The sequence below is a fragment of the Pinus tabuliformis genome, chromosome 8 (assembly GCF_031772625.1).
Source record: "Pinus tabuliformis cultivar Carrire ecotype Pingquan chromosome 8, CPIR1, whole genome shotgun sequence".
Taxonomy (NCBI): domain Eukaryota; kingdom Viridiplantae; phylum Streptophyta; class Pinopsida; order Pinales; family Pinaceae; genus Pinus; species Pinus tabuliformis.
The window spans coordinates 1665195248-1665223111 of record NC_142294.1 but is presented as its reverse complement, the minus strand read 5'-3'; the positions used below and the strand labels follow the sequence as shown (position 1 = coordinate 1665223111).

The 27864-nt window shown below is 36.8% G+C and overlaps 1 protein-coding gene across 1 annotated transcript; it reads right to left on the bottom strand.

The window, feature by feature from the left end:
- Positions 1-11062: 11062 nt before the first annotated feature.
- LOC149242573 (cyclin-dependent kinase F-3-like) lies at positions 11063-27572 on the bottom strand. The gene is given in 19 exon segments (XM_089374285.1): positions 11063-11671; positions 11674-11797; positions 11897-11981; positions 12085-12154; positions 12257-12291; positions 12422-12544; positions 12953-13013; positions 13160-13228; positions 13470-13535; positions 13653-13761; positions 13913-13979; positions 14551-14603; positions 14728-14830; positions 14971-15109; positions 22448-22537; positions 22673-22741; positions 24086-24164; positions 24265-24688; positions 26978-27572. Coding segments are annotated over 18 exon segments (1392 nt in total). The 5' UTR covers positions 24273-24688; positions 26978-27572; the 3' UTR covers positions 11063-11629.
- Between the last annotated feature and the right edge of the window lie 292 nt (positions 27573-27864).

Below are 27864 nucleotides of genomic sequence, written 5' to 3'. Positions count from 1 at the left end.
AGCCATACACCACAGCCACATAGAGATCGTTGCGCAGCACCATCAAAGAACCTCATCGAGAAGTGCCAGGGATGTGAAAGAGTTCTATGAGATCGATCCTAAATTGATTGAATGGGAGTCCTGACATTTTCTAGCCGAAGTAAAATCTTTTGGATGATGCGGTGAGAAGTGATCGGAACTCCCTCAAAGATATGACCATTCCTGGCATGCCATAATTCCAAAATAGTAATAAAAGGAGATGCCTTAACCTTACCTCCCTACACCAACCACCATATGAGACACTCTTCTATGTGTCCAAATCTTCTGCAAGGTAGATTTAAAGAAGAGAAAATGTCGTTCTAGACTATAATAGTGGTCAAGCATTCGAAGAACAGGTGAGAATTGTTTTCGGAAGAGTTTCTGCACAGAGGGCATCTCCCTGGCCCATTGAATCCCCTCTTACATAGATTCTCCCAGGTGAGGTTCTTGTTTCTCCAAACCAGCCAGATGAATAGTATGATCTTGATAAGGATGTCAAGTTTCCAAACCTTATGGAACCAGCAAGTATGATGTAGAGCACGCGTAATGAGAATAAAATACCTGTAATTTTCCGCCACTTCCACCAAATTAGACCGCAGCTTCCTAGCCCAAGTGACGAGGCCCCCTTCCTCTGTTCTGCATATCCCAACAAGTCTTAGTGATTGTATATTAACTTCCCATTCCGCCGCATATGTACCTGTCAGGACCAACTCTCCCGCCTGTTTCCAAATAGGAAAACTCTCGCTCCAGGGAGTGATTGCTTGTTCTAACAGGAATATACCTCAAGCAACATATCCCCAGACAAATCATGTACAACAGCCACCTCCTTGATGTTATCAATACCAATAATGATATGGTTCCCCCTGCCCAAAGTCCAACATATTCTCTACAAAAACAAATCCCTCACTTTTTGGAAGCTTCTCCAGATATAGGATCCAGAGTTGCTCCCAAGTAGTCCCGATCTGATCCAGTCTTCTGCCCTTTTCCTTTGCAAGTATTTTGTGGAGATGATGTCCCTCCAAATTCCTTCCTTGAATAGTCCTTACCACGGGGATTTCATAATAAGAGCCCTGTCAAATATTTTTATATCTAAAATTCCCTAGCCACCATGGTCATTTGGGATATTAATACTTTCCCATTTTGTGAGATGATATCACTGAAATTATTCCCTTCCCACCCAAATAAAATGTACCATGATGTGTTTGATTTTGTTAATGATGGTCGTGTGGAGGATGTATAAATGCGCCAAGTATATAGTTAGTTGATGAAGAACATCTTGTGCCAATATGTATCAACCCCTCAGGGACAGCGACCGATGTGCCCATCCATTTAGTCGGCTCCTATATTTGTCAATTATCCAAAGCCAATTTGCAATTTTGTAGTTATTAGGCTTGAGTCTAAAACCAAGGTATGTGAGGCCGTCACACAAATTTCGAGATTGGAAGTTGAATAATCTAACAAAATCATTAACTTGTTGTAACATAAAGATTCTAAACCTGGCTCTGAAAACTCTCTACAAACAAATTCATAGCTAAGGAATGACCTAAAGAGTGGCAATTTCACGTCATAAATCATCCTTGCACTCTAGAAATATAAATAAATCATGACTTGACTCTAACAGTTCCGAGTGTTCCCATTGTTTCACTGTTTCCATTGTCGCTAATTGTAATGCTAAGCTAGTGGTGCAGTGGTTCACCATTTAGCAACGATATGTTGAGCCAATGTTACAATTGCCATCATACTTGCATAGCTAGTGCTAAAGATCTATGTCAATGTAGGCAGAAAGACTCCCATTTGAATTGTATCATTTTACATCAAAATTCTAGTCGAGTTATTGGCTGTCAAAAACAACAACGAACCCAACTCCTCCAAGCATCTAAAACTCACCTTGTCACAGCTCCTGAGCTACAAGCACTACGCATTCCTAGCATGTCTCGTCTGATGCTCAATCAATTTGAGAAAGTTTCCAATCCCAAGTGCAAAAGTCATCTCTATTCCTCATTGCATTCAGGTACCACAATCAATCCTCCTCTCCCTCCTAGCCAATCTCTCTCTACTACATTCATTTTTCTGATATGTGGTGTTTGCATACCTAGAGTACGAGTGGATGAACAAAAGAATTCTTTTCAGTCTTTATGATTGGAAGGTATTTCTTGTTTCCGAACTTTGAATTCAACAACCTTGGTTCATGCCCCATGATCAGCTCCATTACCGTTTCGTTTGTCTTTTTAGATTGAGACATACATTGGAATTTTGTTGAAAGAAGAATCAGAATGAAGAAAATATGTGGTGCATACTATGTTGCTTAGTATTTTCTCTAAGTGGTGTTTATGATGCATAGTAATTATACATGTTTATGTTGCATATATATTTCTTTGGAGATAGGTAATTGGAATTTTGAAGTTATTTTGTAGTGAATTTGCTTATAAAAATGCATTCCCTAGGCTCCATCGTGGGAGTGGTTTTCACTGGCAACGAGAACTATCTTGAATGGTCCAAAAAATTAGCCACGTCCTTATTTTCAACAATCTATGGAAAGGTGTTTGTGAAGGAGAAGATGGCAATCCACCTGCAAAACCCACATTAGACAAAGAGCTCACCATATTGGAGAACAAGAACAACAAGGCCTATGCCCTAATTGCTACATCTATAAATGAAGAGGTGAGTTGCCACATAATTCCAATTACCAATGTTTTTGATGCATTAAACTTGAAAGATTTATGACTCACACGCATAGCTCGAGTTAGTTTAGTTGATCAAACTCTTAACCTGGAGTTGAAAGATGATGATCTCGTAGCCCTAGCCTCTAAAATTAGAGCTATCATGCATGATGTTAAAGCCAACGGAGTTAAGATGGACATTCCTATCGCAACGTCTATTACGGCTCTCTATTCCTCCACATATTCTCACTATCTTGAATCCTCACAAGCTAGTGCCCAACTTAAGAATGTTACTTTTCACACTCCTATAGGCAAGTTTGTAGAAAGGGAGAAAGCTTTTGGGAAGAGGAAGACAGTGACTAAGTCTTTTGAAGAAGTTGTGTGCTTCGCACAAAAAGAGAAGAATTAAACACGAAATTCTTCTAGAGGAAGAGGGGCAGAAGAGGCTGTGATAAGAAGAATAACATAGGCAGGGGGTAAACGTCGTCAAGGAGGAAAATATGATATCCATTTTATTCATTGCAACAAAAATGGGCATAATTCATCCACTTACAAACTCTTTTGGGACAAAATCCAGCAAGAGCGAAATGAAGAGAAAGATAAAACACCAGATCCAATGAACGGTAAAGCACCTAAATCTACTCATTATATTCTGGCACGTTGCAATATTGGAGTAACTAGAGATCTACTTCATACTTTATTTGCTTCTTGGAAAGATGCATGGTTGCTTAATATAGGTGCAACATACCACATGACATTTCAAAAAGAATTTTTCAAAGATCTCGATGATAATGTAGATCAATCTATATACTTTGCAAACAAGTCAAGACTCAAGCCATCTAGCTCAAACCGCCTAGATTCCCTTACTTTCTTTTGCATAATGGTCTCTGCCTCCTAGAGTTGTGGAGAAACTTCTTGTCCTTAGTTCAGATTCTCCAACAAAGCCACTCCATTCATATGTTTGATGGCAAAGTTGATGTGAGAAAAGCATCAGACAACATGCTTGTCATGACGGGAATAGAGGAAGAAAGACTCTTGAAGTTGCAAAGAACGTTTCCTCATGCACAAAATTGTGCATATAGTTCTCAATATAATGAAGGTACATTGCCATTTAGTCTTTTATGGCATGCAAGATTTGGACATCTGAATTATGACAGTCTTCGTTTATTGAAGAGAAATGGTGTTTTTGGTTTGCCAATAGTTCCAAGGAAATTGAAGCAATGTTATGTTCGTATCTTAGGGAAACATGGCAAACAACCATTTCATGATTTTGTTTCTAGAGCATGTAGAAAGTTTGAACTAATTCATTCTTATTTGTGTGGCCCTATGCATGTTCCTTCTACAAATGGAAATAAATATAATGACTTTTATTGATGAATACACCAGAATGTTTTGGGTATATTTGTTGAAGAATAAATCTGAAGCTTTTGAAACTTTCCAAATCTTTCATGCATGGATTGAAAATGATGCACAATCTCATATTGGCTCTATTTGTACTGATAATGGAAAAAAAATATACCTCAAACAAATTTGAAAACTATCTTTGCTAACATGGTATTCAACATCAAACGATTGTGCCATATGATCCTCAATAAGATAGTGTAGTTAAAAGAATTAATAGGCCAATCTTAAATATGGTTCATTCAATGATGTTTTTCAAAAAATGTAAAGCTAATGTTCTTTGTTGATGCAATTCTATGTGCAGTGTATATTAAAAACAGTGTTCCATCTCATGTTCTCATAAAGAAGACTCCTTATAAAATGTGGTATGGTCACATTCCTTTGGTAAGGCGTCTCAAAATATTTGGTTCCACCTATTATGCCTTGATCCCTAAGAAATAAAGAAACAAACTTGGTGAAAAGAGTTGAAAGTGTATCTTTTTGGGTTACTGAGATACCTCCAGAGTGTATCATCTCTACGTTGAGTTAAATAAGAATTTTTCTAAATATGCAAATTTTCTTAAATCTTCCAACACTGACAAAGTTTTTGAGCAACAGCTTTGATCTTTTGGACATATTCAATCATGCAAAAACATTTCAAGAATTTGATAATGATCCGAAATGGATTTTGGATAGACTCCTAAGTCTAAGTGTTCCTCACTGAGGAAAATGAAAGTCCAAGGAAGTTCCTAGAACTAGCCCCATTGCAGAGATCGTCTCATTCTGAATCTAATGCAACTTGAATGGGAAAAAATGGACTTAGGATGCAGAAAGAAGATGCCCTTTGTTCTTTGAAAAAAGAGGCAAAATCCCCTAAAAATGGCAAAAAACCCTTAAAAAGGGAAATCGCATCGGAGAAGGGACCAAAAGAGCAGACTTAAGTGGAAAAGGGAGAACCCCCAATTGCCAATCCCCGACATATCGGGTTGAGGCAGGCACACGCACATGACATAAGGCAAAAACCCCAAGCCGATGTGATATTGCGATCACCGAAATTGGCAGATCGGCATCAACAATGGCAAGAGACAAGGGACGGACCCCTGGGCCAATGCGACTTGCGATTGCGATATATCGCATCGCAACGTTGCGTCGCAGCGATGTAAAAGGGGTGATAACACCGGACCCGATGGACTTTATAGGCGCGGTTCGATAATATTTGAGTTTCGGAAAAAGGGACTTTTCTGTGTATTAACGTTTTTCAGTGAAAAACCCGAAATACAAAGGAAAATGCCACAAAGCGATGCGATGCAATCTAGACCATCGGATAACAAGATCAGATCAACGGCCAAGATTAAATCGACAATCGGCAATCGGCGATCCCCGATACTGATAAAAAAGCCGGACCAGATGAGATTTCAAAGCCCGATTGTATAAAATTTGAAATCTGGAAATTCGGATTTTCAATGTATTTCCCATGTAAATGGATTTTTGGCCAATACGCCGTGCAATAGCGATTTGCGATAAAAAGGCAAACCCAATAGGTTTATAGGGCCGATTCCCTAATGTTTCAAGTCCGAGAATTCGAATTTTCACGTATTTCCCATGTATTTAGGATTTTACCCAAAACATATATGCAATGTGATAAACTGCCTAATGGCAGACCCGATAGGGATTTAGGGGCGATTGAATGGGATTTCAAGTCCAAAAGTCCCGCCCGATAGTGTATTTTGCAGAAAACTCTGTGTAATGGATTTTTCTCAGTTTTCGGGTTTTTGCCTATGAAATGGCCCCAATTCCTTCTGTAACCGCTCCTGATCATCATGCCACGCTGAAGCAGGTGTTTTTACAGGCAATGATGCATTTTGCAGCCATGGAGCCGCAGAGCCAGATGGCCAGTCTAACTAACAAGGAGCAAAGAAGCCGCGGAGCCACAGAGGGATCATGAATCGCAGAGAAACAGCCAGCGAAGCCAAAAAGTCGGAAAAGTACCTCAAAGGAGGCAGAGAGCTCAATTGAGCAAGGGCAGCGCAAAAAGCAAAAGGCAGAAGCATAAGCAGCGAGAGAGAGCAAAAGAGCATGTGCAAAGCAGCCGAGGGAGTCACTTGGAGGTCAAGTGAAAAGCCAGAGAGCTGTAAGTTGCAGAGAGCCAAAGAAGCCAAAGCCGAAGAGCCAAAACCAGAGCCAGAGCCGAAGAGCCAGAGCCAAAAGCCAAAGCCAAAGCCAAGAGCCAGAGTGAGAGCCGAAAGCCAGAAATTCGAGAGCTTCAAGAGCCAGGGATAAAATGGTGTCTAAACCCATTGTTTCTGTGTAAAACAGTGGAGTTGAGCCAAGAGCTTGTAAAAAGGACTTTGACATAATCCGAGAGAAACTAGTCGAGTTGACTAGAGCTCACAAAAACATAGCCCAAGAGTTTTGGGTGAACTCCTAATTAAATTGTTGTTCTGTGTGTTTTTTGTATTGCTGCATTATTTACTATTTTATGTATGTTATATCAACATAAACAACAGATTTTAAAACACAAAGAGTTTAAAAACAAACACCAGCATATGCCTATTTTCAAGCACTTATTAATTCCGCATTGGTTAATCATAAAGACTTGGAAATAATTTAAGCTTTGGAAGTGGAAGAGGTTCTTGTAAGTTAGACAAGAAGCCTAAATGCCCCATTTTCAAATCAGATAATGATATTCCACATCTTGAAGGGGGGATCCCTATCTTGGATCAATATGTGGAATCTCCTTCTGAAACACTCTCTCACTCACATGAAGTACCAACCACTTCTTCAGATCAAGAAGACAATTAAGTGATGTGATTTGGAGGATTGGAAGGTTAAATCTTGATGTAGCTCCATTTGAGTGAACTAAACAACCTAGACCATCTTAAAAAGGTCCTCCAAAATGGCTTACTAAGACACTTAAAAGTGTTCATCCTAATGACCTTGAAAACACAAGAACTAGAAGTTCCACCAAACAAAATGGAGGTGATGTAGATGATTTTAATTCACCTATTGATATAAATGTTTCTTATGATTGTGGCTTAAATTTGTCTACTAATTTGGAAACAAGTTCCTTTAAATAAATTGTTTCTAATGAAGAATGGAAAAAAGAAATGCATGAGTATGATTTTCTCATAAAAAATGGAACCTAGAAGCTAATGGACCCTCCATTTGGAACCAAACCAATTGCCTGTAAGTGGGCCTTCAAGAAAAAATATAAATCAAATGGCTCACTTGACAAGCACAAAGCAAGGCTCGTGGTAAAAGGATTTGCACAGAAAGAAGGGGTTGATTATGAAGAGTCTTTTTCCCCCATAGCAAAATGGTCCACCATCCAAACTCTATTTGCCTTGGCAACTCAAAATGGATGGAAAGTCCATCAAATGGATGTAAAAACAACTCTACTCAACCAAAAGGATTTGTTGTTAAAGGACAAGAGCATAAAGCATGTAAAATCAGCAAATCCTTGTATGGCTTAAAACAAGCACTACAAGTCTAGTATGAGAAATTTATTGAACATCTTCTGAAACTAAACTTCAAACACTTTGATCTTGATGATGCAACTTTATTTGTCAAGAAAGTTGGCAAAATTGTTGTTTATCTTGTGGTATATGTAGATGATCTATTAATAAGAGGGAACAATGAAAATTATATTGCATCCATAAAGAAAGGATTTAAGATAATTGGTTTTGGACAGCTTCACTACTATTTGGGTATTGAAGTGACTTAACATCCGAAATATATATTCCTCTCAAAAGTACATTGAGATTTATTAAACAAATTTGGCATTGTTGAATGCAATCCTTTGTCCACTCCAATGGAACAAAATTTAAAACTCACATCTAAAGAATGAAATAATTTGAGGTTGCAACTAAGTATAGACAACGCGTAGGGAGTCTTGTCTACCTCACCAGTAACAAACCAAACATTTCATTTATTGTTAGAATCCTTTCCAAATTTATGCAAAATCCTTGGGAGGATGATTGGTCTATTGCAAAAAAAAAGATATAACGTACTTGAAAGGAACTCGCGACTTTGGACTCAAATATACACAAGTGGATGACTTCAGCTTGATTGGATGCTTTGATTCAGACTTTAATGGAGATAAGGAAAATGGAATATCTACTTCAAGTTATATTACTAGTCTTAAATCAAGCGTTGTCTTGTGGAGATATGTGAATAGTCAGTTTCAGCGGTTTCCATAACAAATGCAAAATATGTGGCAACTACAGAAGCAACTAAAAAGATTGTGTGGCTCAAGAAAATTTCTTAAAGATTCACAAGGAAAAAAAGTTCATTCTATTATTTTAATTGACAGTGTTTTCACAATTAAATTGACCAAGAATCCAAAATTCCATGATCAACCCAAGCATATCAATACAAAGTATTATTTAATTCGACATAATGTCGAGGCCAAGAACAATCCCCTGCGACATTGTTCCACAAATGAGAAAATTGCATACATCTTCACCAAAGTGCTTGGAAGAGGAAAGTTCGAAAGATTTAAAATAATGCTTGGACTTATAAACACCCCATTAAGTGGGGGAAGAGAATGTTGACACCTAATCCTCAAGGGATTGGGCAAAAACTTGTAAATTTCTAAATATAAAATTAGAATAGGAAAAGCCCTGGGAATGTGAATCCCAAGGATCACTATTCCCTTTGTATTCAATTACCTTTATCTTAATGAAATGCATCAATTTGGTAGTTACCATCTTGGCCTCACACCTTTCAAGAATATTAGACAATAGTGAAACCCTTTGTTAACAGTTTTGAGGAGCCAATAAATTTGGAAGAGATCTCAAAGTTGCCAATCGTGGTCATTTTAGTTTTGATCCCAAAAAAGAGGCAGCAATGTCCTTTTGCCAAAATTCATTGGCTAACTCAAGTGATTTAGCTCGAGTTGTTGAGAAAATTGTGTGATCCTCTCCAACCCGATTCTATTCCCGTACAGTGATGTTAACCCATTATGATAATGCTAGAAATGTAGACACCCACAAATGGAATGCCTCTGCTCTTGTTAAGTCATAAATTTCCTGCTAGGCATTAGCTTGCAAATTGTTGGCACTAGATTCGTGGTTATAGTGGCAGCCACATTTAAACCCTGGCCTAGCCCAAGTAGAATTTCCTGCCAGGCATTAGCTTGCAAATTGTTGGCACTAGGTTCGTGGTTATAGTGGCAGCCACATTTAAACCCTGGCCTAGCCCAAGTAGCCCCAATCAGTTACTGATTCATCTAGATTCAATAAAAAAACCAACTTACAAGTCAATAACTAAAAGTTATAGCTACCAAACTCCAAACTAATCTTACCAAACATAATCTTTGAAGAACCTGACTTATATAAGTAAAAGAAATTCGAAGCCAGGTTGTAGCAGGCTAAACAAATTGTGCACTTGATAGAAATAGCCAAGGAAAGAGCACAATTATCAGATTAAAGATGGTGCATTAAATTTTCCCAAGACAAATATTGTTATCTTGGGGAAGAATGTGTAAATACAGCTTCTCAGTGTTCCCCTACGGTAAGCATTGTTATTTTAGTAATGGTTCTCCATTTTAACAGTAACAATTTTCCATTTCAACGTTGTTTTTCTAGTGATGGTTCTCCATCTCAACAATTTACAAGTTGTAGCAATCTAAAGAATTTGTGCGTTCAATAGAAATGAGCAAGAAAGAAAAAACAGCAGCATAATTATCAAATCTGAGTAAAGGAATTGAATTTTCTTCAGACACATACTGCTAGCTTGGGGATGAATGTGTGAATGGAATTCTAAAGTGTTTCTCTACAGTCGCATGGTTATTATAGTGGTGGTTTTCCATTTCAACAACTTGCATCCTGCAAGTGACACAAACAAAGGAATCCGCTACTATTTATTTATCTCAAAACGAGCTTCAGGAAGGATAATTTAGAGTGCAAGAGAAAGGAGAATTAAAAGGAATATTAATTGCTAATGGAAAAGTCTGCAATTTGTGTATGATACAATACGAATAGGTGGAACAACAATCAAAGAGTCTTCAGGATTTTTGTAAAGGATAAGACCTTAATCTACAACAGAAATCTTTGTGGCAAAACGTGAGAGATACTACCAAGTCCACAATTTGTTTCTTCAAAACCCACCTAAGAATTAACAAAGAAATGCTATAAGTTTCAGATTCCAAGGACACCTTTCTTCCAAATACTTTAGTTGAAAAGAAGCAAGATATCTTCAAATGGGAAGACGTACAAAATTTCATGCTTAAATCTAATTATGGGACCTGGAGGTGGAGGCATATTAGCAAGAAGAATACAGCTGATCCAATTAGTATCCCAGAATCCCAAGCAATACCAACATTCCTGTGTTTCATGTTAGTTGCACCAAAGTAAAAAATAGAGCGGATTATAGGGATTCGAGGGAAAAATCATAGGATGGGAATGGAGAAAAAATGGCATCTACTCATTTGGCTTTAGGACGAGGTAAGAATTCTCTAAAAGGTAGGAGAAGCACAAGCACAAGCATATGAAAGTTGAGAATTAACAATTGAAATATCAAAAGAACGCCTTTCCAGTGAAAATATTTTGGAGGTTGCGCATTTTGGAAGTTGCTTGCTTGGACGGGATTAAGTCCTCTAGCCAACAGAACTGATTAAGTCGACTACATACACATACCACAAGTGTTGCCAGGATTTAGAATGTAAAGTAATATTAACTTCCAAAGATGATGAAAAGCACAGAAGGGGATTGTTTAGTACATCAAGTGCATAGGGGTAGTGCTACCTTTAAAACATCAATACTAAGCTAAAAAGATTCAGATACATTAACTGGAAATGTGAGACTAAAAGTTCTTTGATCAAGATGTATAGTATGGCACATTGAATACATATCCAGCAAGAGAAAGTGAACCCAATAAGAAAAGTCCAGCTAGTGCAGCCAAATCTTCTGTTTATCATCAATCAGTACTTACACTCTATATAGGCCATCTATCATCAATCAATAGTTACACTCTATATAGCCCGTCAAATGACAACATCCAAGTAGTAGCTGTAAAAAGTAGATATATAATAATTACAGCCTTCAAATGAAAAGCGTCACTATGCTAGGACTAGAAGATATGCCATTTCTGAAAGACAAACAAGTCTAAAGAACTTATTTGAAAAGTTTGACACAATTCTAAGATGATTTCATCTCACATGCATTGGCATATGACCTGTTCAGTGACCAAAATTGCATGACTTTCAACTGGTCTAATATTACAATCTTACCTCACAAACTTCGGCATTCCAATCGTGTAAAAATGGTGATGCCGGAGATGGATTGTATATGAGAACACTAATATAAAAAAAATTGTTCTCATAAGCAGTAACTCTGAATAATGGCAAGCAGTTATTCCATTGCCAATCTACCTCAAAAATATCCTCTCTCGGTTGGAACTATTTACAAATGAATTTAGAAACCAAACTGGGTATATATACTGGAATCCAGATTAAAGCTCTTGCCTTATGGACAATGGTGCATTTATACATTCCACGTAGGAACTAAAGCTATCAGCTTAAAACGGTGAATTTCACTCATTAAAAATTTACTTTGTTCAGAAAGCATGAACTAAATATGATTATCTAGCTGAAAGGGGAAGCTTCCTTTCCCGCATACTGTGAAGCCAACCCCATGGATTTTCCAAAGATCTTAAAATCGCCGAGTATGCTTGGCTGTAGAGTAGAAACAGTAACTGCAGCAGCAGGTGGACCTGCTATTGTTGGCCACATGACTTGACTGCAAGCATTTGAAGGCTCCAAGATATATAAATATATACATATAATTTTCACTCAAGTTAAAAATTACAAGTTCACACTTCATTGAAACAAAGCTAACCTGTTTACTGTATATGCTGAAGGTAGAGAGGACTTGACTGGAACCACATTCAGGTTGGGGCTTGAGGAAAATAGTGGTAGAATTGCTGCCAAGGATGAAAATGCAATTTTAAGTTTAAATATATCTCAATAAATTATACATCATCGATCAAATGTTTTGGAAAAGCTCCTAGAGTTTCCTATACAAACCTCTTGAGTTTAAAACCTGAAATAGGGACTGCTTTGGATTACTCTGACACCCTGGAGAGGACCCCACTTCCTACACGTTACAAATGTCAAATTGTGGGAAAGCAATTCATGACATTATGAAACCAACCCAATGCCATAGTTGAACTTCAGTGATGATTGTAAGAACTCTTACCTGCTTAACTGCTCCCACACCTTGAGATCCCATTGCTGAAAGAGAAAAGATGCAGAAAAGTAACTCAAAAGCTTCAACAATAAAGAGCTTGTGAGAAATAGCAAATGATGAACAAGTCCAGTATGGAAGGTGCTGGAAAATATTTCCACCGCAAATATTGCTTACCGCCCAGATGACCAAGGCTTGGCTTGAGCCCCAAAGACAAACCGAGGAAGCATTCCAAGCTTGATTCTTTTTCCCCATTCCATGCCTTGCATGCCTTTTTGGAATGAAAATTTGTATCTACCTCTGCAGGCACACAGCAAGACTAAGAACTCAAGAAAAGCCCATGTATTAAAACTTACAGAAATTTGGTAGCAAGAGTACAACTTTATTTAGGCTATGTGCTACTTGATCTAAAATTTGGGTAACACGTAGCACATGGAGATGCCAAGAATGATACAATCGGTCTTACAGTCATTTTACCTGTATAATGCATAGCAAGCTTAATTATTTAGGTGACCTCAAAAATTGAAACACACTCATTCAAAACAAAGCACCATTCAATGTGCTATGCTTTTGTGCTGGCAACCTATTTGCATGGTCATGAAATGCTTTTCTGACTTTCAAATATCTCTTTATAAAAATTTACAGATGCAGAACAGAGGATAACAATCGAATATGACATGTATGACGCTTGTTATAATTAAGGTTTACCTTCTGCACATGTATTATCTTGGAAATGTCCCCCAAGAGAAAGAGGAATAGACATGCCAATCTACATACAATGGATATTTCTGTCAATTCCAACTTGAACTATCTAAAAAGAATCACCTAAGACTGAACAAAATATTAGCAAATAAAATAAAAAGGCTAATCTTTGAAAACAATTTTTTAGCATCAAAGAAATAATAAAATACCCACAAGGAAGAAAGGATGATGCAGTGCCTGCTCTGCTGTTGGCCTCTTCTGAGGGTCCCAAGAACATAGACGCTGTTTTGAAGTTTCCCAGAATGAAACAGTCATTTACAATAAGCAACCATAATATAATATTCAAGTGAAAGACCATCTTGAAGACATAATACTAAATATGCAAATCTGGACATTAAACAAGACATGGAATGATAATCCACAGAAAAAAAAAATATCAAGGTGAACACCATGCTGCTTAGGACATAGAACAGAACAGAAAAAGAGTTCACTCATTCCAATTTTTCAGCATTATGGTACATACCGTAATCAAATCGATTGCTTCTGGGCTAGCATGGGGAATAAGAATGGAAAGGTTGACTGGTAGAAACTGCATCACAGACACAAACATGTTAGTAGATTGACCTATAGACAAGAATGAGGAAAACCATGTTCAAAAAGGTCAGAAGGACAAATAAATAATAATGCTTAACAAAATTTAAGTGACCTGGGGAAAGATGAAGTTCCTAAAAGCTGCAAGCTGCATGCCATCAGGCCAAGTCTCATAATCTGGAGTGCCAAGCACACCACAGATCTTGTAAATTTCATCCAGTTCACTGCAAGTTATTTTTGGTAACGGTTAATCCTTTGTGATGAGAAACCAAGGGAGTCTCCAATGTTTCTATTTCAAGATCAGCTGGAATGGGAACCACAAGTATCTAGATTCTGCATCATCAAGAATCGATTAAAAAGTTCAAGGATTTCTACCTTTCACCAGGAAAGAGAGGATGCAAAGTGAAGAGTTCCGCCAGTATTGCCCCAACCGCCCACATGTCTATCAAAAGCACAATGAATATTAGCTCTATCATCATTAATTAACTGAGGTTCATAATCCTTCTATGTCTTTGAAAGTAAAGAATGCCATAAGCTCAACATAAATCAAAACCATAGCAAGCTGGGTTATGATATCCTCGAACTCAAATAGCATGCCTATCATCATGAACTAACTGGGGCTCATAATCCTTCTATTTCTTTGAAAATAAAGAATGTCATAAGCTTAACATAGATCAAAACTATAGTAAGCTAGGTTATGATGTCCTCAAGCTCAAATAGCATGCCTGCAATCCTCAAAATAATGATGTCAATAGCTTGGGTTCATAATTTTCTCTCTTCATTTAGACTGGTAAAATACTTCAGTCCGAAACACTCTTGACATTCACTATGTCTTTTCAGTTATTGAACTATAAAAAGAGCCTGCTCAGAATTTTTTGCTAAAATAATATTGTCTTTGCTAGAGGGAACCTTCCGTAAGATTCTTGCATTTTGTAAGAATGGAACCTTTACAATAACACTAGTCTAGATAAGAGTTAGAACCAGATGAAAAGCGATAACAGATTTACACCTACCAATTGCAGTAGTGTATGTCGGAGATTGCAGCAGGACTTCTGGAGCACGATACCTATCACAAAAGGCAGAAAGCATCAATTGTCAACAAAATTCCTATTCAGAGAAATTGACAAATGTATTTCATTTTTACTTTAATAATTTGTTCAATCAAAAGTAAAAGCAGAAAGAACATTCACCATCTCGTTGAAACATAATCTGTATAAGGTGGGCTGGTGAGAACTTCCCTTGCCAGCCCAAAATCCGCAATTTTAATCAAGTCGCTAGTTACCAACAAATTCTCTGAAAAGGAAATGAGCCAGTGTGTCATTTTGCTTAGATATGAACCATCAATACAATTTTATTTACAAATGAGAAACACCAGAAACATTTGCTAAATATAAACTTTAGCAAACAACATAAGCCAAAAACTAACAATGTACCTGGTTTTAAGTCTCGGTGAAAATAACCATTCCTGTGCATATAGGATAACCCTTGCAGTATTTGATAGCAAAATTTGATAATTTCTGTTTCCGAAAAAGGAGTAGATCTCTCTTTCATTATTTGATACAGATTACATTCCTGGAATACATCAGCCAGAAACATGGGTTTAGAAGAAAGTATCGCTTTTATCACAGACTAAGAGAGGAAACACCATCAGATCTAAAAGAACATTTTATAATGAGTTATCAGTGCTCTAACAAGAACTGAGATTGTCCTCATCTCAAGATTGAAGAACAATAATTTTGCTTTCGTCCTAGCCTTTATACACATTTTAGTTCTTGATATTTTTAATTTAATACATTTAGTGAAACTGCATTTTGCTCAGAAAATTATTACGAACATGCAAAAGATACTCCCACCCACTATCGCATTAAATATTTTAAATTCGAACTACCCCATAATTCTTACTACAGTTTTTCAGATACTTTATATTTGTATCTCTACAAATCTTTAAACCTTGATAGCATTTCAAAATAACTAAACAAATCGTTTCCTCACTATAGCTCAGCAAAGGAAACTAAAGACTGTAACAGAAGGCTACCATCTGGAAGATTGTTGTTTCTTTTCTTAATAATTGTTATCATAGGTGTTTGCAGTGCTACAACTCTTTAAACCTTGTTAGAAATTTCAAAATAACTAAACAAATTGTTTCCTCACTATAGCTCAGCAAAAGAAATTAAAGACTGAAACAGAAGGCTACCATCTGGAAGATTGCTGTTTCTCTTTGTTATAATTGCTATCATAAGTGTTTGCAGTGCTAGTGTACATTTTTGTTAACAGGATATTACAGCTACATGTAAAAACCATGAAAGAATCAACTACAAAGAACTTATTGAAAGGTTTTAGCACATCTCTTCATATTCCTCTTCATCATACAATTTCTCTAGCCATATTCTTTCAGGTGAATCTTTGAGAAACTTGTGTGTCATCTATGACATATAAACATTGGTAGCATATAAAGTTGTTTGACTTGATTCACCTTCCTATCTCCTTCCATTTCAATGACATCTAACATTGGTAACAGATAAATTTTATCGATTCCCCTTCCTATCTCCTTCCATTTTACCAATGCAGTTTTCTCTTTCATAGGCTCTGCTCTATAACTGTTAGGCAACACTCCTGGTTTTTTCCATGTTGGAATTCAAATAATATAACATCTGACCTATGCAAGTTCTGAATTCTAAGGAATGCCATGGGGGCTTGAATCTCACTATCTGGGAAAGTCTAACCATAAAGCATGAGAGCCTAGAGGCAACTCCTAGGCAAGCCACCAAAGAAAGTAGTCAAGATCGTCAAAAACCATCAACCAAGGAGCAAGAGATCGCCAAGAAAGCCACCACCAAGAGCACCACATAATCCTTCAAGGAGAATCACGATGCTCAACCATCCTCAAACCATGAAAAATAAGGTATGTAACCCTCTGCAAATATACTTGCCACTCATACCAATATGAGGGGTGACATCTAGTTGCCTCTTAGAGACATGTACTCTTAGCAGAAGAGTGCATGAGAACGCCATAATCCCCTATTTGTACCTGTGATACACTGATAACCTTCTTCAAAAAAGAGAAATGTGGATGGATGGTCTGTCTTATCACATACAACTTATCATATCAAAAATTGGCTTTGCAAAAAATAAAAGGCATAAATCATTGATGCCAAAAATACATGAAAATTGCTCATAGCAGAGTTTATTCCTCTTAATGCTCGTCAAGAGCTTACTATTCCTACTCCTCTACATGATTAAATACAAAGGCTAGATATAATGATTAATCACACAACCAATGAAGGCACCCTAGCTCTTTGTTTATATAGAAATATTTCCCTTCCCAAGATAGCATGCACAACATTGCTCTATCCAAAGTTGGATAGGACATCAATAATATTCTTTAAAATATGATACGTAATCATAAATCGGAACATCTACATTATCCTCAAAAGTATTTTGGTCTCCTCCACTACAACTTCATCTTGAAAAAAGCATGAAGACACATTACATTGTGCATTTACAGATCTACAAATTAAATTCTAAGTGCATGTATTAGCTGGCAGGTCCATTATTGAAGGCTGGAAATCCCTGTAGCATTTATATGTGTATTTTGGTGGTCCATGCAATTTTCAGAACATAATATATTATTTCCGGCCATTAATTTACATAATTCATTAAGAATCCATAGAATTTGGTGGCTGGAAATTTAGTGTACTAACTTGTTCACTAAGCTGGAAATTTTCTGAATTGATTACAAGTGATTTTGTTAGAAAGTTACTAGTCATTTTTGAATAATTTCTAAATATACTTTTACATCACTTCCTTCACTAAATATGTTATAATTTGGACTTCCTATAAATTCCCAATAACTTTTATTCAAATCATTATTTAAAATTCTAAACATGCTTATCATTTTCTTGAAACCTTGGGAAGCCATTTGTTATATTTATCAGGCAAGTTGTGAGGAAATCCTTGAATCCTAGACATATCAAGAGACCTATATGCATTTTTAATCAAAAGTTGAGTGGCTACTGTAGCATGAGTGTTTTGCAACACATTGCTCTCAAACAAATACCATGTCTTCAACAATAGAAGAATCTAAATAGTCCTCAAAAATGGGAGGTTCCCTAATCCTATGGATTTGTCGGTGAAAGTATCTCTCAAGTTCTAGGATCAAAAGAGGTGTGCCTTGAGAAGATTTCATGTAGAATATATCTTAAGCAAACATCCACCTTGTGGAATCGCCAGATAAGCTTAAAGTTGATTAACAAATTATCCAATGCTTACCGAATTGAAGCTTATGGAATTCTTAACTTGAGGTGATGGACAATTTATCCTGCAACAGCATCAAAATGTTCCTGCTCAAACTCTCACTATGTACGAAAGTCTAATCATACAGCATGAGAGCCTCAAGGCAAGTACTAGATGAGCCACCAAAGAAAGTAGTCCAGATCATCAAAAACCATCAACCAAGGAGCAAGAGATCACCAAGAAAACCATCACCAAAAGCACCACATGATCCCTCAAGGAGGACCACTATGCTCAACCATCCTCAAGCCAAGAAAAATAATGTATGCAACCCCCTACTAATATACTTGCCACTCATACCAATATGAAGGGCAACACCCCTGATCAAAGCCCTACCAAATTTCAACAAGTCTGACATTTACTGCTGCATTCTGTTACCACTCATATGGCATGCCTTTAGGAGTGTTTCAAAGTTATATTCTTGAACCTTCATTAGACTCAATAGTACGGTTTCTTTCCTTTACGATGGTCAAATTACTAGACTAAAAGTGATGAGCATGCTATGATGAAAAGAGGGCATGTCCCTGATGTTACTATGATAATACCCTGTAGAGAAAGAAATAAAAATGCAGATGAAATGTTCAAAAACTGTTGAAGACTTCAGCTCCTTGACTACCATATGGTATAAACAATGATGTCATATTGTACTGTCAACAGTATATCTACAACCATCCAAAACGAAAAGTTTATTAACTTCCCACAATCTTTGCAAGCCAAATATGTATTATGTTTCATTGATTTGGTATATGGTATTCAAATTAGGGAGAGGGATTAAACCCTTGTAACACTTGATATATATATATATATATATATATGAATGAAATAAAGAGTAAATTTCTTAATTTGTGCTTTGAGAGTTGAAACTTAAGCAAGGAATTAGTAAGAGAATAGCCCAAATACAACCCTACAACCTGTGAATCGAGTTTGTGCTCTGAACAACCCGAACAACCCTACTAAACTTGTATATATATATACACACACACAAACCTATTTGTGAAACTCATCCAAACCTCCTCAAAAAATTCAAATTAGAACCAAACCTAATCATTACAGAACCCAAACCATGTGACTCAGCATGCAATAGATCAATGGTTGACACTTGAAACAGCTCTAAACCAGTTTATAGTTACAACTTACATCAGCTATCATTTTTGGCATTAAGATGACTCATAAAAAGACATCAGCTCTTTTTCCATTTTAATTTATTGGAGTTACCCACACATAGGGATCTCCCTCAACCTAGGTTATAAAGCGCCTCCCTGCTGCCAATGCAAAATTGGAACACAATAGGATTCGACAAAAAGTACAACACCGGAACATTAACCTTATCTCGGCAGTCAAGGAAGTAATTAGGGTGCAGAATATCAAGATAGACTCCCAATATTAGGAAAATCATTGGTTCAACTTAAATTCTCCTCTGTTAAGAAAATCTATAAATCAAGGACCAGTCACTAGAGTTCTGGATCCTACTTAGTCAAAATAAACATGCTTTATAAAAGAATCTAATGTTGAAATATAAAACGAACCAAACATTATAAATTTTCTGTTCAAGTTGGGTCAAAAGTCCAAAATAAATCCAGATAAGACTCACTTTACAAGAAGCATGCAAATTGCTATACAGGATTGCCAAGCACTAGAGATAAGGGAGATATGAGAGCCGAAAAAAATTGGAAAGATGCACTAACTCCATCTTCAATAGGGCAGCAAATGATGAGCAACTCTTATTATACAGTTTAAAAACAAACCACCAACAAATTACAGTAGCATTTTTCATAAACAGTGAGATTTAATTTCCTAAAAGTTTTCTTCAGCAAAATCATTTTCTAGTAGTTTTTGGAAACAATGAGTCTCTAAGAACTGTCCCCTAAATGTATTGTTGTCGAGCTTTGTAGCTCATAACGTACTTACTAGTCTTGTGTCTTGACTAGACGAACCTTAATTTGCCTCGTTAGGAGGAGCTTGCATTCGACATGTAGAGTGTGCAAGTGAGTTGCACACATGTTGATGTGTGTTGCATAACATGTGCATGTAAGGTAAGCTAAATTTATGACTTGTACTTGAGTTAAAATAGAAAAAACTAAAGATATGATAGTTAACTAAAGTAATGTTAGTTATCTTCAGTTATCTTGACAAGCTCATTTTGGCCATCAATCTTAGCCGAAGAAAGTTATAAATTGGGTCCAATGTGAGGTGCTATGAAGATAATTTTGGCCATCAATCTTAGCCAACGAAAGTTATAAATTGGGTCTAATGTGAGGTGCTAAGACACATAACATTGGCACAAGATTGAAAGAGGATTCTCAGTGAGCATGTGCTGGGTCCGAAAGAATGCAGTGAGGCTGGTGATCAGTATTGTATTTTCTCAATTGAGCCATTATCCCTGGTAAGGGAGCCCAAGTTCGTTCCATGATTAATTTACTGATGAAGAATGGGTGATTGGGCAGAAATATGTTTGTGTATGTGTGATTCAGATCGACTTTCGTTTCCGCCATATTTTTATGGTTAGGAATCTGGCCGTGTATTCGTTCCGCGTAGTAATTGCTGGGAACCGAATACCGGGTGTTAGGTTCTGAAAGTCTAACAATTATTTTCCAATAAGATTATCCTCTGAAATTGATTTTTCTTCCAAAGATATTGCTTGGTATAACCCACTCATTTCTCCACAAAAGTTTTGATGAAATGAATGTTGTCGTAAGACCTAGCCTTTTTCTGACTATTCGAAGTGAAATATGCAACACAAAAAAATTTCACATGTACTCGAAGGGAAGATTAGCAGTGACAACTCATGGCAGCCGCAAAATCAAGAATCAATGAAAAATATTTTCCTTTTTTAATCTCTCGACTTGTTATGAAATCAATTTTATGCCTTTTAAGGAGATATTAGTCAACCTTTTATCTTGTATATCAAAAAATCAGTGTCAGTATGGCAAGGGCCAAGAATCACAAGAGATAAAGAACAAGGGGAGCACCTGCATACCTAACTTGGAATGCAGTGTGCACCTGCAATTCCTCAAAGATGGAAAAAGACATCTCCAAAATGGCACTCAAATCAGTAACAAGATTTTTATTGACTGATAATAGAATGATAATACAAAAAAGAGGGAAACCATTTTTAATACAAGTAGTTCTAGAACTTAGTTATGAGTCATTAATGTGACTCACTATAAACTTTCAACTTAGTGACAAGTCGCTAATGCGAGTAACTAACAACTCTCAACTGATTAACAACCTAACGGGTCCCAGCCATATCCATACTGTATACAGGTAGGAATAGAGCTATGTATTGCACATCATTAAACCGACTTAGACACTTCAGATCAAGATACCCATGCATATGCATCCTGTTCAAATTTTAGCATTCTGGTAACTATGGTGCAATCTAGAATATCTGTATATAACTTAAATATTTGTACGGAATGTGGCGGGGGTACCATTTGACCCCAAAGGAAATCACCAAATAAGGTTTTCTGTTTACCGGTGTTTGATATCTGCAGGCACTGAAGAAATGCCAGCTCAGTTTGGTTTGAGGTTTAATAATACTTCCTTAGCTCAGCGGTCTGGTAAAGTCCAGTGGACTCGATTTAACCCACCTTTCCAAGTGAACTGGGCCTCCAATCTTGGCTTTCAGCTCAGTGGTATCAGTTCATGTTGGCCAGCTTAAGTCTAGTCCTTGGCATTGGGGGTTAGTTCACCTTGAAGGTTCTAAAAAGAATAGAGGTCATAAGCATTCCATTCATTATCTCTTGTGAAATTATAGACCTGCTTCAAGCTCAAAAGAGCACAACACCAGATTGAGGATCTACAGTTGGCCTTCTCTCTTTGCAGCAGCAAGATGACAAGGCCAATTGAATTTCAGAGATACAAGAATGCTGAGTTATCGGAAGTCGTGGCTCATCAAGGCAACCAAATAGAGAAATGAAGCAGACTTCAATATGCTTTATGAATTAGTTTTGGGTCTTGCTAGGGGCTCACATCCTCTGGCTTCTCTTCCAAAGATTCTATCGATTCTGTTAGAGCAGCAGTTAAAGACAGAGACAGTCCAGCAAGTGCAAAGAGATATGGCAAATGATAATGCAGACCTGGAGTTCAACTTTCAGGCAGACATCAAGTAGGAAGCCCTTAGTGGGTATGTTTTCTTCTTAATCCAGGTCTTATTATGCATTGTAAGATAGTTTTGTTGCTAGCTCAGTTTATCAGGCTTTACACTAGCAAGCTTTATATTTACGTTGCCAGAAATGTAATAACTGCTCAGATGCTAGGCAGTCATTTTCAAAATTTGGGTCATTTTGAAACCCCTAATATCAAACATAGCAATTTTGTGTTATATTAATTCACCACACAGCCTCCTTTTAATACAAATGACAACAATTTCAGTTAACCAAAAAAAATGTATTGATGCTTAGAATACCAACTTAAATATTTCAGAACACTAGCAAATAAAGAAGAAAAGTATGGCAGCTAAAGCACTAATAACTGACTTGTAGTAGCAATTCCAAATGTGCATTTTCACTTTACATTATAAGCTAGATAAAATATATAATTTTAACAAGGCACACAAATGTATTAATACTCATGATGATATAAAAAAGAATTTGAGACTTCGAGAAATGTCGAGGATACCATGTATTCAAATATGAAAAAGAGTTCATTATTCTCCCTAATGACCTCCTTCAACTTGATAATGTTGGGATGGTTCAACTTCCGCAGAGACTGCTCAAAAAAAATCAACCCTGTGATGAATACCATTGCCATTTATTTGCAAAATAGACGAATCAATAAAAGATTTCAAAACTATGGTTAACATGTTATCCAATTGCTATATTTAATAGTTTTCATGTTTCATACCTTGACCTCCCGGAGATTCATACACTCTTCCCAGATATAATATTTCCTCTTCATTTTTTTTATAGCTACCTGCCAAAAACATATGATAGAGCATAATGCCCTAAACTTAATTATTTTGTGTTGTTAAAGAAAGGATACTAGGTGTCAAAACAATAAAAATCAATACTACAAAATTCAGTATAAATATAAAATGCATTTCAACTCTCCTCCTTAGAGGAGAACTAAAGGTAAGAATTATTTCAAGCATGCAGTACTAAAAATCCTAGTCTATCTACTAGAAAATAATATCCTGGACCTACAAACCCCTTAATGCCCAATCGGGGGTCCTAATTCAAAGGTATACATGAATAAATTGTGACAACAGACTGACATGATTGTACAATACTAAGCATAAAATGGTGGCAAGGTATAGGCCTTGAGATTCTGTAGTGTGTACATACTACCCATTCACAAAAAACATAAACAGGAACTTAGTAACAAATCACTCTCAATAGTCGGCATACATGCAACCAACAAAGCAAATAGACCAGATCAGTTTTACTAAAATGGATCTCATAGAAGAGATACAACACAGCTAACACCCACTGAAAATATCATCCTTGCTAGTGAAGGTCCCCAGAGTAAATATCACAAAAAGAAAACCTCTATATTAATGCAGTAAGATTTCTAACCCAATTTATTGTAGGTAGAAGAACTTAGCTATCATGGTTTAGTCTCAACATCCTATTATAGAGAGAAAAAAACTTCAAATATAAGAAGTCTGAATCTCTTTTCAAGTGTCCAACAGCCAGAAATACTTCTATCGAAATAAGCCCATGCCAATTATTCTTGGGTTGCACTTTTTACCTGCTAAACCTGACCAAGACAGTGGAAACCATATAGTGTGAAAGAGAGACAGGGAGGTCTTCATAAATGACCAAAATAGGTCATTGACCCATTGGCACTCGAAAGTACAACCAGTCATAGTGACAATTAAGGAGTGCCAAAGGCACCTCCTAGATGCAGAGTGAGAGGGGATGAAATGGGAGAAAAGGAATGGCCAACACTTCACCATGAAGAAATTGCAATAAAACCATGATAAATCCTTTGAAAGTCACACTAGCCTGGTGCTATAACTAGAAGTCTTGGACCACAAGTTGACAACACAAAGAGAGGATCTGGAACCTTATTGACATAGATGAATACCTGGAGACCTTGCAAGAAAGCCACTATTTTATCCTGGAGAAACCATGTATTGTAGTCAAAAATGAAATACCATGGCAACTTGGTTACTTTCAGGTGACTATCTTATTTTTGACTTTAAAAAAAGCAAGGATGCTCCTCCACAACCTTACATTTGGACTCAAACAGCCGCTTACAACCTTACATAGTGATCATTTAATTATTAAATTGCAAGGAAATAATAGGTCATACTATCTCATGTGTCTGCTGATTCAAAGCCTTCCATACACTTCCGTAAGTGCCATCCCCCAACTCTTTTATGACCTTGTAACTGCCAAAGATCAAAAAGTATGTCAGTAATAGTCTTAACCAAAGAAACAGAGAACACTACAGTTGATAAAGTCTTAGAAAAATCTAAATTATTTACTGACCGCTCCATGGCTTTGTCTAGATAATCAAATAGGAGATCAACAAGCTGGTAAAACACTGCTTGAAAATTGACAGCGAACACTCTGCAGATAATTCTTTAAACCCATGACCTGGTACCATCCACTGAGATAAAAGGAAGCACAACCACAAAAGTCCACCCTAGTAAAACAAGAATAACAGCAACTCTGGAGTTCTAGAAGGAAAAAGTAGATCGGCATCATTGAGTGCAGCCTTTATAAGCTGCAGCACCTCGACAATCATCCACTAAAAACCAGTTTATCTGGCAACTCTTCCACTGCAATTTCCAATGCAGTGGCATGCAATTTAACCTGAAGAAGAGTCTGGGTTGTAATGTAATTAAATCCCCACTCCATGGCCTTTTCAAATAGCTCGATCTATTTAAAAAAAATACCTTATAGTTATAGCCTGCACACATCATAAACAATAACTTTCAATTTCAAAATATATTAATATCTTTTGCTGATCAAATCATAGATGGCCACAAATTCAAATGGGCAAAACAAGCAAGGAGGGAAAAACAGAAAGACAGCAATGTGCAAAAGCAATGTAATTTAGCCATCACAGAATGGAAAAAAAATTCATGTGTACATGTCAAAAATAATTATTTTTTGTATGTATGGTTGTAGCCATATTAGGAGCAGAAACTATTCTTAAATTTTGAAACCCTATGCTAAGTTCAGTAGATCCTATTATCAAACACAAAGCTTACCTATAAATTGGAGGCATTGAATATGATGTAAAAGAAACCCAAGCAGCCTCCGCCAATATTGCTCTGCCTTACTATATATGAGGATAACATAGGATACAAACAGCAATACTATTGTAAAGATGGTAAAGCAAGAAGTGATAGCAAACCAGTTCCTAAAATATGAGAGTATTTCAACCACATGCAAAACACATGCCCTGACAACAGAAACTAAAGTGTAGCAAAACAGAAAACCTGCAACTCGGCTCTCCACAAACCATCAGAAGCTTAAGTTGCATCAGCCCTCTACTGATATTCAATGAGACAGAATGGGTTTTATTATTATTACATATGTCTAGAAGATAAAACCATTAATCGGCAAACTGCAAACTGAAACATGAATCAATAAATGGCAAAGAAATAAAAAATAATGTAGTAAATTCAGGTAGTACTCAGTAGTTAGTTGTTGATAGTTCAATTTAATGCAAATGAACAGACAACATGTGGAATGTGGATCTAAAATTCCAATCCAAATTGAAGAATATGATTGGTAATATTAAGAAATTAGTAAAATACAATAATCTAGTGGAGCCAAATAGTACCAGTTGAACGGTGGATGTAAGAAAACACAAAATAAACCTTTTAATATCCAAAAGATGTGTGTACCCGTTCCTCCAATCTATAACTTTAACCAACAATCTAGGCCCAGTATAGTGGCTTAGAAGGAACTCGATCAACAATAGAGATTCAGAGCTCACTATCAAGTCTGTCAAAGAAATAACAGAGTTTTGATGCCAAAAAGAGGACCCTAGTTCAAGTTCAATAGAAACCATGGCCACCACATGTAATGAGTGGGTGTAGCCAATACCAAACAAAGTGCTCTAAGAAATAGGACCCTCAGCACAGGGCATGATCATAAGAAAAAAGGTTTCAAGGGTTTCAAAGAAAAAAAATATAGGGAGTTCCATGGCAGTGAAGCACTAAAACTTTTATGTATAAAGTGAAAATACATTGGAACACCAATTTCTCTGCAACATGCATTTAACAGATAGACCAGAAAACGCAGTGTCATCAAATAACAACAGAAAGCCGAAGCATAAAGGATTCCACAGAAGGCCAAATAAGATTTTGAACCATTATAAGTAATAGAGGCATATGCACAGTGAATATATATTCAAGCACTATATTTGTGCAATGTGGATTTAACCAAGAGACCAGAGAACAAACTGTGGATCATTATAAAACACAGAAGGAGACAGCATGCAAGCGTGTATGCTCAAAAAATCAGAAGACCCCGGGAACTTCTGTCTAGAACATGAAAATTTGAACGCAAATAGCGCCATGATGACAGACCTTATTTCTCCTTCTATTCTATTTAGAGAGAACATGAGGACTTAAACAGTGGTACGATGCTATCTATTGTTATAGCAGAGATGATAGAAATCTCTTCCTTTTTATCATCTTTAAAATTTATTTACAGTAGAACTGTAATGTAACGAGCCAAAATCATGTCCCTACGGTGACAAAACATTCCAACTTACAGGGAATATAAACACGATAACAGGGAATATAAACACGATATACACAATGAATATTCTTAAACACCAATTTTTATCTGCAATATATGGATTTAACTAATGGACTTGAAGGCATACGGTTAGTATTTTTACATAGCAGCAAAACCCCAATCCAGAATCTACTCGTAAGAGCTGAAATTGGGGTGTCCAGAACTAGAAGCACTTCGAATACACATTCACAAACCGACTTTGGCTGTAACCTGAAGTTAATTTTTAACCACTGACACAGAGAGAGCAATTAGGGCTTCACATATATGCAGATTGGGTTTTCTGGTAATGTAAAACATTACAATCCATAACCTGGTATAAACTGCAATTATTAAGCTTAAACAGATTTTCTCATGGATCAGAGAACAAACAGATCTGTATTGACCAAAACAAAAGAGTCGATAAATAATAAAAATAGGCACCGATTGAGAATCAATGAAATACCTGAAACCGGAAACGATCTAAAGCTCTGAAATCCCCGTGAAGCTCTCCATGGAAGCGAATGAAATTCTCCATGCCTAATTGCTCTAAACCATTCTCCTGAAACACTAGATCAAAGACCGGAGAAAGAAAAAGGAATTACAGGGGCGAAATTAAAGAGGGAGAGGATAGATATAAAGGATATGGGATAAGATTGTAAGCTTTTAATGTTCTGAAGCTCTATGCATGGATTGCTTATAATAGAATGTTCAAACCCAATCCAATATAAAGAAGCCAATATCCCTTCGTATAGATTCAGCTTCCTCCACCGTGACCATTTGCATGACCATTGAAGGAGTTGCACTGCATGGATTGCTTATAATAGAATCTTCAAACCCAAGACAATCTAGAGAGGCCAATATCTCTTCATATAGATTCAGCTTCCTTCACCATGACTATGCCAGCCAATATCTCTTCATATAGATTCAGCTTCCTTCACCGTGACTATTTGCATGACCATTAAAGGAGGAGGTGCCAAAGGTATATGCTTATGCTTAGCCCTTTCCTTCACCTGGGCAGTATGAGAGCGGTGACTATGACCTCCAAGGCTTCCAATCTCTTGCATTTTGGATAGGGACCCATTTGCTTATATGCTTATCCTTAGCGCTTTCCTTGACCTGGGCAGTATGAGAGCGGTGACCATGACATCCAAGGCTTCCAACCTCTTGCATTTTGGATAGGTACCCATTTGCTTGTGTGCATTTTCTAGAGGACCCAGTTCCTTATGTGCATGAAAATTGTGGACCCCACCTCCTTATGTGTATGGAGATTGTGGATTGCTTAAATAGATGTGGTCCATGACCAAAAAAAACATGCGTGGTGTTATTTTCAATTATTGTCCCATTAGGTCC